Below are 12,219 nucleotides of genomic sequence, written 5' to 3'. Positions count from 1 at the left end.
GTAGAATAACAAAGGTTAAACAACTCGTAGTGAAAGAAATGGCTTAAACAAACACATCTAGTATACATAAAAAACTTCGACCAATTTCCTTGTATGTTGATCCCTCCTTATCACAACAACGATTATTGTTTCACCAAACAGAAATATTGACTAAGTTTAGTTCCAACAAATAGCATTAGTCTATGTTTAGGGTCCTACAAATGGCATTAGTCACAATCACACAATCGCCCACCACAGGACCAAATGGTAAGATCCGGGAACCGGACAAAAACATTAGTCGGTATGTTTTCCCAGATTAAAATATATTTTATATTTTAAGCTCTATAGAGCGGTATATAAAGGGTGGTGGCTACATTTGCTTTCATACAACGCGTAGAATCAGTGTGGTTTCAGACATTATTTTCTATCACAGCAAACTTATTAGTTGACTTGTTAGTATAAACTGCTGGAATCATGCATATTATTGTGAGCTGGCTTTTCATTTTCGCAGCTATTACTTTATCAGGTAATATCTAGACTCACTAAAAGTATATTTCCTAACCAGTTAAAAACAATGGCAGTGCAGTAAGTTTAATTTGTATCTATGTATAACAGTACCATCTGTTTTTTGATTGATGCTCATTTTTGAGCAGATTAGATTAAACAAGTTAACATTACGTAAAAGGGCTTGTGATCAAAACGTTAAAAAAACTGAAACTGTACTGTAAGAATTTAATTGTTACAAAAAATTTACTTTCAGAACCATCAATTTGTGGAAAACGATCCAATACCATATCAACTGTAAGTTCGTTACTAAGTTTGAATTGCCTAAAAACACAACGTGCTAAACACAAAAGTGTTGACAAATAAACGACAAAACGCATTAAGACGTTGCTCGATCACTGGCGATAAAAATGAAACAAAAAACAACAAACATTTTACTTTAAAGAGCATCACATCAACCCACTGAGTTGCCTATTTTGAAATTAAAATCTAACAGAACATAAAAAAGAAAATAGAAATATGTATTCAGAGCGGGAGAATTTATGGAGGTTCCACAGCGAAAAATGGTTCGTGGCCATGGATGGTTCAAATTTACAAGACAAGTTCCACAACCATTACGTTTTTATGCGGAGGAAGCATATTGTCTGAACGATGGATTTTGACTGGAGCTGACTGTTTCAAGCCCACAGACAAGTAAGTCACTTGTTACATTAGTTGTTGTGTTTCTATATGCACGTGAGTGTATGAGCAAAACTTTGAAACAATGTTTTTGTTTTGTTTATAGGTTGTATGTTGTTGTAGGAGAAACGGAAATAGTATATGAAAAGGGGGCGATAGCGGTGCAAACGAAAATCATTCCAACTGAGTTTGAGTAAGAATATAGCCTAAAATAACTTTTATTTGTTTGATACATCTTTTAACTTTGTTTCATAATCTTTTACTGATTCAGCGGTTGAAAAAACGGTTAAGCAATTTTAAATGTTTTATAACAAAAGCAGTATAGTAGGCTGCGTATGATGGGTCGACAATTTATAGATGTAGTGTTTTGATTTTTCGTCTTCTTAACATAAACTGATCTTGTCTAAACCAGGGGTGTGCAACCTTTTTCTTCGGTGGGCCATATTACCAATTTCGGACATCAAGCGAGGGCCACACAATTTTTTTCATGTACCGTATTTACACGTACTTTTTACCCTAATGTTGGTGCGGCTTACATTATAATATCATGTCGATACTATTTCCACACCCCTGCGTTTTGTTTTATTTTGCGTTTAAAATCAATTTAAAATGTTAGGTGCAACTAAGTTTCGTCGCAACACTGCCTTCACAACAAAGTAATTGTTTACTAGACAAAGGGGTATATTACGTCATATTCGGTATATATACGCAATAAGCACCAAGTGCGAATAGAAGACCAGTGGTCTGGGTGAATTAAATAAAATGCACTGGTTTAGCTTATTCTTGTTACGTATTGCAACTTAGGAGATTTACCGAAAACTAGCGGGGATTTTTTTGCTAAAATGTGCATTTTTACTCGCTCTGAATCGGAGTGTTTTCGAGGGCCACACTAAACGGCTTGGCGGGCCGGATTGTGGCCCGCCGGCCGCGGGTTGCACACCCCTGGTCTAAACAAACCTTCACCCTAAAACCTAAAAGAGTAGAGAAGAATTAGAACTTTTAGTCTTTTGACTTGATTTTGTGTGTAACATGTAAAAAATTGTCATATGTGCCAATAAAACAGAACCCCAGCACGTCCGAAAATACATGACAGAAACTAAAAACCGCAGAATAGCATGCACGGAACGCGAATCAGAAGTATTGTTCTTTCAGCATGGGTTTGCTACCACTTAACCAACTACACGATAATTAGGATGGTATTTTTATCTTCCCTAAGTTATAACGCACAACTCTACCTACTTAGTTTCAGGCTTGAACCTAACGTACGTAATTTAGCATATTCAGAGTCTAAAATTTGGCGGTACTCATAACGAGGGATTATTATCGCAGTAAGTCAATCTTGCAGTCACATCACTTAAAATACGTCTAATAAACATAAATATAAACCGTGTTTTTGTTGTAAATGTTGCCGTAAACCTTTTTGTATGTGCCAGCAGCCAAAAATAAAACAGATTAAATAAACCATTTTATCTAATGGGACCATATACGTTTGCACAGACATTACGCCAAAGGATACGATGTGGCTCTACTGAAATTGGTACGCAACATTCAGTTTAATTCCTTTGTGCAGCCTATTTGCTTACCTCCTGGACAAAATTACAAAATGGCTCCCGGAACAAAATGCTACTTTGCAGGCTGGGGACGAAGAGTCGGTAATATGTTTATTTATTTAAGCTTGTTTTATTTGTCGAAAACATATTGATTTTCCGTAACGGTTTTGAAAAGCTTACAGTGTTTTAGTAAGGACAATCATTTTGTACTGTTTTTTGCTTTAAGTGACACAAAATCAAATCTTAACCAATAAACCACGTACATTGCCTATTTCGGACTGCATCTCAACTAGCACTTGACATAATCATTGCAAATGTTAAAGATGAGTTTTTCCCCCTTAGATTACCACAAGTTGTTGTCAAAATATCTGAAAGAAGTACAACTGGAGATTAAAACAGATTCATATATATATATTTTTTTTTTTCACGGGGTTCGAACCCAGGTCTCTCCCGGGGACGAATCCCGATCAGGTTTTTTTATGTCTGTATATGGGTCAGGCGCGCCGGACCATTTGGCCAAGTTCCTGCCCTTTGCGAATCGGACTACCTTCGTTTCAAAGGGGCACACTCCAGTGGAATTCCTTCCACCATTACGTGTGCCACTGCGTCAAACAAAGACATCTGTCTCGTAAGAAAGTTTTACTTTACTATGTGTTCTTTAATATCTTCATGCCTTGCTAAAGACGGGCATGTCTAATTTGCAATTCATGCCATTTTGTATTGCTAGAATTTGTAAGATTAATGTTAACAAAACGGTGTGGCCAATTACATAAGGATAGCAAGGTAATGGTTGTGTCAAAGTTCTTGGTCCTAATAAGTGAAAATATTTGTGTGCCCTTTGCAATATTTGTTGCAACTTCGTTCTGCACTTGGCCACAAGTGTTTACTGGTAACAAAACGTTGCCCAGTTTACGTCCAAATACAATCCTAAATTGTGTAACTACAGGGAGACTGGGGAGGACCGTTGATGTGTGATGTTGGTGATCAAACATGGTACCAGTATGGTATAGGCAGCTTTAGTGATGGCACCTGTGGAAAAGGACATTCTTTCTTTACCGAAGTCACTGAAATGTATTCGTGGATTTCTCGCAGTAAGCAAATAAACGCCTAATTGAGTTAGGATATCGCAAACGCAAACGACTTATTTTCCATAAAAATTGAAACCAATTGGAAAAAATTCACAACTTTAAAACGTATATAAAGGGCTCTGCGGCCAATGAAATGCTTTTCTAACAAACAAAAAGCGAACTTATCACTGCCCTGAGCAGTGCATTTTTCTTCATCTGTAATGTAACAAACCATGAGCAGGAACCCTAAATGATTATAATCATAATTATTTACTTAATAGATTTGACTTCTATAAATAACTTAATTTGACATCATTGCAGCCTAATGGTATATTTTCAGACACAGGGATCAACTTTCCAGCGCCAAGGGGTAAGCTATAAAACAATATTGTATGTTGCTGTAAAACCCGTATGCGGAGTCTTACTCTAGTGCAGGGGTCCGCAAATAGTGGGTCGCGACCCAAATTTGGGTCGCGAGACCTTATAGTCTGGGTCGCGAAATATTTCAAATTTCCCATGAATATAAGCATCGCATCTACAGTATTAATGAATTTTGGGCTTTATTCAACCTTTTAATCATTATTGCATTGTTACGTATGACTACGTATACTGTGAGAGAGGTTATGTAACAATGCAAAAAGTTAAAGCGCACCTATGCAAGCATGCGTTTTCTGATTAGCTGCGTTCTCAAAACAGAGCCCACAGTTTTTCATTTGTTAGAATAAATACGTTCGTTTACCTACTGCTTTATGTGAAAATAGCAACTGACAATAGCATAATAGCAGTCTTAATATTGATATTTAGTTGATTAGTATTTTCCACAGACTTGATGCTTGGGTCGAGAGAATTTAGAGCGATTTTTTAGGGTCGCGCCAAAAAGTATTTGCGGACCCCTGCTCTAGTGTTCCTGTTAACAGTGATTAGGCTCTAATTTCTACGTATAGGAAGCAACTCTTCCTGTTGGAATGCATAACAAACCTTTCCAACACCATAAACTTTATAACTCTCGGTACTTCTGCGCTATTAGCAAATAGTAACAGTAGGGCAAACGCAATCAGGTTAATAAAGAAGGTTCTGAACTGCGATATCATGTTAAGTCAGATTATTTGTTAGCTGAGGGTGCATTATAAAAAAGTGTTATGTTCATTATAAAAAAGGGCTAATTTCTATCAGTAATACAAGTTTTTAAATTACTATTTATTGGCGCACGTTTTAACTTTAGGGACAATTAAGGGTATCATGAAACCAAGAAGAATGAAAAGCAATGCGTCATTATAAAATACCAATTGTTTCCCGGCTTAAATGCAGTCACCGTTTTCTGACTTTTCTTATTTATATATACAGATGTTAACGAATGCGACCAAATACCAAATCCTTGTTTCAACCAGAAATGCACAAACTACGTAGGAAGCTACAGCTGTGACTTAAACAATGAACCAACAACTCCAAGTGACTCAAACTGTACCAAGCACAGTTTCACTTTGTTAATTGTTTGGAGTATTTATGTCCTTTTTATTCAATAATGCAGTAATAAAACATTTAGCATTAGTCAAAAAATTTTTGTAACTTATGTTTTTCTGAAAATCGTGCAATATTTCGCTAATACGCATATAAGTATCACCCAGAAATAAAAAAAATTTGCTAATGAACAGTTTTCGTTATATATTTGTGGCTTGAAATATAACACAGACTTCAAGATAGGTAAAACAAAACATAAACAAAGGGGACAGTAAACAATCTACGTAACTCATGTTACCATGTAGTCTTACTATTCTGTGAATTGACAAACACCTAAGAGACTATAATCACAAGCACGGTTATTCATCAAGTAGACAAATCATAAGTTGTGGTTCCCTTAGTTTGCCAAACAACAACTGGCGTTTTTCACAACAACAAATCAACAAGCTCCAGGGAAACAAAATTAGTATTTTTCAAGTTGATAAGAAACGTGTTATATTGAGAACAAGTATACTGATATATAGTATTATAAATTCTGTTTAGGCACAGGATACGAAGTTGTAATTGAAATTTCCGATGACAAACAGTAAGTTGTGAGAAGAATTCAACACGCCCTTTTCTCGAAATCCCAATATTTGGGAACAATTACTTCACACAAAACTATCTGTAAACAACGCAAAAACAAAAGTAGACAATGAAAACTATACACTGTAGGATTTAAAACAATCGATGTATCTACACGTCACCACCTTTTGTTGTTATTAAACTAGGTAAACGGATTGAAGAGATTAATCACTACAAACATTCTTGGCATAACTGACATTTGGTTTCTCACCTAATACAGTGTTTGGGGTATATCTGAAGCGTTTTGGTAAAACACGAAGCAAACAATGTGGAATACATTAAGCTGGCTTCTCGTTTTCTCAGTCACGGTGTTATCAGGTATGAATAGAACTTTCTTGCAATGCATACATTTCTGCAGATATTTTTATTTGCAGCTAATTCATTACAAACCTGTGGACAGCGCCCGAAGGAATTTAGTGTGGTAAGTTGTACTGCATGCTGAAATAGTTATAATTTGATCGAAAGATCTTTTATTTGTACCTGAGACTTGTTTGTTTTAAGACCTAGTTAATTTCAACTACAGTTTGTATAATTTTGCTGAAGAATAAAGTTTTTTTTACATAACAGAAAGGAAGAGTATTCGGTGGTACTGTGTCTGCAAACGGATCATGGCCTTGGTTGGCGATTATAGGAAAAGTTGGTGGTGACATCACTCAAGCAGTATGTACAGGAAGCATACTGTCAGAAAACTGGGTTTTGACTTCTGCTGGATGCTTTAGCTATTTCGATCAGTAAGTTAACTAATTCCAGGTAACAAATGTCATTTACTTCTTGCCGCTGTGTGTATGATGCCAATAAAGGCTTATATAACTTTAATAAGTTGGTGGTATGTCAGTTCCGTTGAAACATAGTTTAGCACTAAACCAATTGAATCCAATATAAATTCCATTTAAGGACTGGGGTTGCTTATGATTTTTTGTTTTAGACTGATGGTTATAGTGGGGACGAATTCAAAATCTTTTATTGAATCGACTCAAGAGGAAATACTTGTAGCAGGAAAATACACGCATCCAAACTACACGTAAGTCTCAATTAAACAGTAAAAATCCAAAAAAAATAACCCTGACAACAATATTTTTCATAGACGTTATATTTTTGGAAACGCCCTTCTTGGCAACGATGTGGCACTTTTAAAATTGTCATCCAACATTACGTTTAGCGAGTTTGTTGGTCCAATCTGCCTACCCCCAGGAACATCTTACTCTGTACCACCAGAAACCAAATGCGTTTTTGCTGGCTTCGGAAAAATATCTGGTAAGGAAACAATGGTATTGTAACCACTGCTAAACTTAACACTTTAACAATCCAGATGACACTACATCAGACAAGCTACGGGAAGTGGAGCTAAATGTAAAAAGCAATTCATATTGCGAAGGAATTTTTAAGACCATTTTATTTGCGCCAAAGGGAGGAATTCCACAAAGTCTCATGTGTGTAGAAACACGTAACAAAGATATTTGCCAAGTAAGCACGGAATTTACCTTGTTGATTCCTAATGTTACTTAGTTTGGTGTTGGTGTAGGGAGATGGTGGAGGCCCCCTTATGTGCCAAGATCGAAACCAAACATGGTATCAATACGGTTTGTACAGATTCGGGATAGTGGGGTGTAGGGAAGGACCTAGTTTTTTAACCACAACATCGTATGTTTACAACTGGATTTTTCAAGGTAGGCCCGACACATATTTTATTTAACCCATTGATACAACATAACAATGTTTTTATCACAGTTACTGGACTGGAGTTCCATTCACCAAACAGTAAGAACAAGCTTTATACTTAGTTCTGGATAAAAGCTCAAACATAAAAGTAAAGCAAAATTTAGAAGGACGGTTTTGTACATATCCCAAGCAGTAAATTTATGACAACAGCTTTATACATAAATGGTTTACAGGGCCTCAGTAATTCGTTTACATTGTAAACACATACTTTGTGGCACAATGGCAAAAAGCATTTAGTAAAATATTGAAATGAAATTCTTAGTAGAACTTTACGCATGTTGTTTTATGTAGTTGTTACCTGCTCAAGACCGACCGTTCCAAACGTAACAATAACACCAGATTACAACGTGTTCGCGTTGAACAAAACTGTAACAATCGGCTGCAACAGTGGGTTTAAGTTGATAGGAAACAGCTCGACAACGTGTACAGAGACTGACGGCAAGGGAATCTGGTCAAAAACTACCACAACATGTAAAGGTATAGACTACTTGCAATTTGCCAAAAGAACACAAAAACTGTACAATTATAAATATCATCAAAAATGCTCCAAATCTTCATATGCATGTTAAATCGAACAACTTCCACCAATAAAATCTAGTTTGACCACTTTAAGTCCTGCTACTGTCTCTTAATTTATCATTCATAATGTTGCAAATGCATGCAGTGACAGTGTAAGATGTTGTTTTATAAACACTATTTTTTGTTTCAATTAAATACTGTAATGTTACGGTAATGTAATAGAGTACTGTAACATGACAATCTATTAATTGTGCAGCTATAATTTGTTTACAACCAAAGTCGTCTCAGTATGGAGGGATTGTGCCATCAAAGTCAAGTTATAAGTCGGGTGACGTCATAACGTTTACATGTGCAAGTGGATATGAACCGTTCGGAAGTTCGCTTACTTCGACTTGTGGAGAATATGGCTGGTCTGCTGATCCACCGGTGTGCAGTAAGTGTTATTTTAGCGAACTGAAATTGCAACGAAGAAGACCTTGGTAGAAAAAATGGCTCGCACAGAACTATTTCCTTTTAAAACAATTTCCAGTTTGGCTATTTTCTTTGTAAAGCTTAAACGATTCAGACAAGCCTCGTATAGTTGATTTTGGTATTGTAAATAATTTAACGACAAAACAGACACATTAATCAAAAAAGTGATTCAATTTTGCAAGAAATCCGAAACTAATCCACAGTGAGACAAATACTAATGTATTTTCAGAACCCGTAAGCTGTGGAAAGCGCGACATGACAACAGTAAGTATATATCACGCAGTTAATGGAACTTTCTGATTTTAACTGTCAAGTTGGTACAGTGTTGGTTGACAATTTTTCTTAAAATTTCATTCTAAAGTTGCCTTGAACTTGCACCTTTTTAATTTAACGGGTTTGTGGCTACACCAAACCCTCTAAAGACACATTAAATTAAAAACGAAACAACAAAGACAAACCTATTTCAGAATCATTTTAAACATATCTCAGTAGGATGTTGCTTAGCCTTACGGCGATAAATAAATAACTGTAACTGTTAACGACATAAGTTACAGATCGACACCTATAACATGAAGGTGATTTAAACATTACGAGCTATATGCAGAGCGGAAGAATTTACGGGGGTTCTACAGCAACGACTGGTTGGTGGCCATGGATGGCTCAAATTTACAAAAAAGGCATCTCCACAGAGTTTATATGCGGAGGAAGCATTTTGTCTGAACGATGGGTTTTAACTGGAGCTGACTGTTTCAAGCCGTCAGACACGTAAATAGCCTATATTTCTTAATCACCAGTAGTGTTTTACAAACACAAATAAAAATGTGTCCGTTTTCAAGGTTGATGGTCATCGTAGGAAGAAAAAGACTCTCATATGCATCTACACAACAGGTGTTTGCAGTGCAGCAGAAAATAACACATTCCAGCTTTATGTAAGAAATGTTAAATTGCATCATTTACCCGAATTAAAATAGCAAATCTATATAAAAATAGCATCGTTGTAGGTACGTCAAAGCGCTGAAGGGCTATCGATTGCCTATATCTCTCCTCCGAGCCCGTATTTTTCAGCCAGTCTTATAGACGCGCAAAAAATAACTCAACGTTCAATCAGTTTTAAGGGTCTAACAACTATAGTGCCATTGTTCAATGGACGTCTAGCAAGGCTTCATACAACAAGTATACCTACTTACGACACAAATACACTAAAGTGTGTTCTTGCAGAGATTACTCAAAGGGCAACGATGTGGCACTTTTGAAATTGTCAACGGGTATTAAGTTTAACTCCATTGTAAAACCAATATGTCTGCCACCAGGAGCAGATTACAAGATGGCTCCCGGTACAAAATGCTACTTTGCCGGTTGGGGACGAACAAACGGTAGGATATGCCTTAACGGAAAAATTAGACTTGACTCTTTGTACTTATTTGGTTACTTGGTTAAATACATTTTGAAAAGATGCCGATAGAATTTACTGTGCGCTTGCAAAGCTTTATTTTTATTTTACCAACATGAAGCAAGGCTGTGTTTTCTGTTATATCCTGTTTCGATCAACGCAAATTCACCATTTGACTGTCAAGTGATTTATCATCTTGGTAACCTGGGACTTGGTAAAGTTATTTGCGGAAACTATGTTACACATTTTACATTTTCAGACTTTTCCACTTCTGCATCATCTAGTCTGAAAGAAGTTGAACTTGAGATTAAAACAGATTCATATTGCAATTCGGAGTACCTTACGTTCATAGGCTCATATTCAAGTGGAATTCCTTCTAGCATTATGTGTGCCACCGCGAGATACAAAGACACCTGTTCGGTTAGAAGCAAACTTGTTTATCTTTCTCCGTAGTTTACTAGATATCTACAACTACCTGTGACTTTTTATGTCAAAAATTCTCAACTTGGCTCACACAAATAAAACTTTCGTGAGAAAAAAAGGTTAGTACATTAAAAAACCTTAAAGAGTTTAAAATTACTAAGATGACTACATTTATACTTGGATCAGCCATGAAACGTCCTGTTGACCATCGATCATGGCATACTCGTTCCCAAACCATAGTATACGCCAGGCCCATTAAAAGCGTTATCCTGAGTCAAGCAGGTCTCCCAAGCACTCCCATATCGCAAGGTGACGACTAGAAAAATCTATACGAATTTTTGGGGAGTCATCAATGGGCCTGGCGTACTATGATTTAGTTCAAAAATAAGTGTTTTTTATATGTGGAAACTTGATGGTACTCTTGGTTTGTGATAAAACAGTATTAAGTTTTCTTTTAGAGCCATGATTTGGTAACTGATGACTTCAAGTAAATTTGGTGTGGGATATGAACGCAAAACGTGAATTGCTGCAAAATTAACGGTTGAAGAGGTGTACATTCATAATGCCATTTATACTGGTATCACAAACAGCGCTATGATTATTCCGCGTACGCGCGAAAAAACGTAGAAAGTACTTCAAAATATTTCAGACTTATACCATCAGCTTCGTTGTAGTTTCGCTCAAAAAGCGTTTTTGACTTCACCATAAGTGAGCGCACTGAGCAATAATTTACAAGGTGCACCCAGTTTTTATATTCTGAAGGTTTAGTGTAGGATTTTTTTATTTCACTCACAACAAGTCGCTAACGACAGGTTTTTTACAGCGTGACTGGGGAGGACCGTTAATGTGCGATGTTGGCAACCATACATGGTACCAGTATGGTATAAGCAGCTTTAGTGAGGGCACCTGCGGAGAAGGATATTCCTACTTCACTGAAGTAACTGAAGTGTATTCATGGATTTCTTCCAGTAAGCAAATAAAGACAAGGCAAACAAATCGTTACTGTATGGATTAGAAATGCTAAAAGCAATAAGAACAGACGATACATCAATCTGAGAGAACAGAAACTTTTAGTAGCTTAATTATAACCTTTCATTTTATAATGTGCGGATGTGCGTTTTGTGACATGCATAGCCCAGATAACAAAGCAAAAAAAATTATATATTTTCAGAAACGGGTCTCGAGTTCTCAGCACCTAGCGGTAAGCTGTATAAACTAAACATCTTTGTATTTTCCTTTTTTCTTCACTGAACATCCTTTCCATTCTTTGCAGACGTTAACGAATGCGACCAAACACCAAATCCTTGTCCAAACAAAAAATGCACAAACTATGTGGGAAGCTACACATGTGACTCAAACTGTCCCAAATACAGTTTCTTTATGATGGTTACTTGGACTATTTGTATCGGTCTTCATTCAGTTATGTAGTCATGAGAAATGAAACATTGCTTAAATTCCTGTGTGTAATATTTACTGTAAAAGTGTGATTTTATGTTTTTTTCCTGCGACACATAACCATATTGGGTTTTTAATGTATTTCTCAAGAACTTAAACATACTTTGGCTTTATTGTTTTCTAAACGGATCGGCGAACTCAAAGTTTGACAATCGTTGCTTTTTGGTTGTAAAAAAATCGAGAGAATTTTCGAAGTGAAATAAACTTTGAAAAGGCTATTTATTATCACAAAAATCGCAGGACAAGCCTTTATCAACACCGGCAAACGTAAATCACTACAGTGACTGTTCAAAATAAATCACAGTTACAGGACAGTTTGTGCCATAAGCGGTATGAAAGATCAGCATAGGCCGCACCAGAGAGTACACTCACATTTGTGTGC

The 12,219-nt window shown here is 36.4% G+C and overlaps 1 protein-coding gene across 1 annotated transcript; it reads left to right on the top strand.

Moving 5' to 3' along the window:
- Positions 1-3,733: 3,733 nt before the first annotated feature.
- On the top strand, positions 3,734-11,810 carry LOC145219837 (transmembrane protease serine 9-like). Its single transcript, XM_080087145.1, has 16 exons — positions 3,734-3,802; positions 6,428-6,591; positions 6,786-6,881; positions 6,945-7,114; positions 7,170-7,324; positions 7,383-7,527; positions 7,589-7,618; positions 7,871-8,056; positions 8,355-8,531; positions 8,799-8,833; positions 9,174-9,334; positions 9,406-9,498; positions 9,788-9,903; positions 10,219-10,379; positions 11,206-11,350; positions 11,656-11,810. The coding sequence occupies exons 1-16, from the start codon at positions 3,734-3,736 to the stop codon at positions 11,808-11,810; spliced, it is 2,058 nt and encodes a 685-aa protein (XP_079943271.1).
- Positions 11,811-12,219: the final 409 nt, after the last annotated feature.

The sequence above is a fragment of the Phallusia mammillata genome, chromosome 3, assembly GCF_965637545.1.
Source record: "Phallusia mammillata chromosome 3, kaPhaMamm4.hap1.1, whole genome shotgun sequence".
Classification (NCBI taxonomy): Eukaryota; Metazoa; Chordata; class Ascidiacea; order Phlebobranchia; family Ascidiidae; genus Phallusia; species Phallusia mammillata.
Note: the sequence above shows the minus strand (reverse complement) of the source record. Positions and strands in the feature narration are given on the sequence as shown.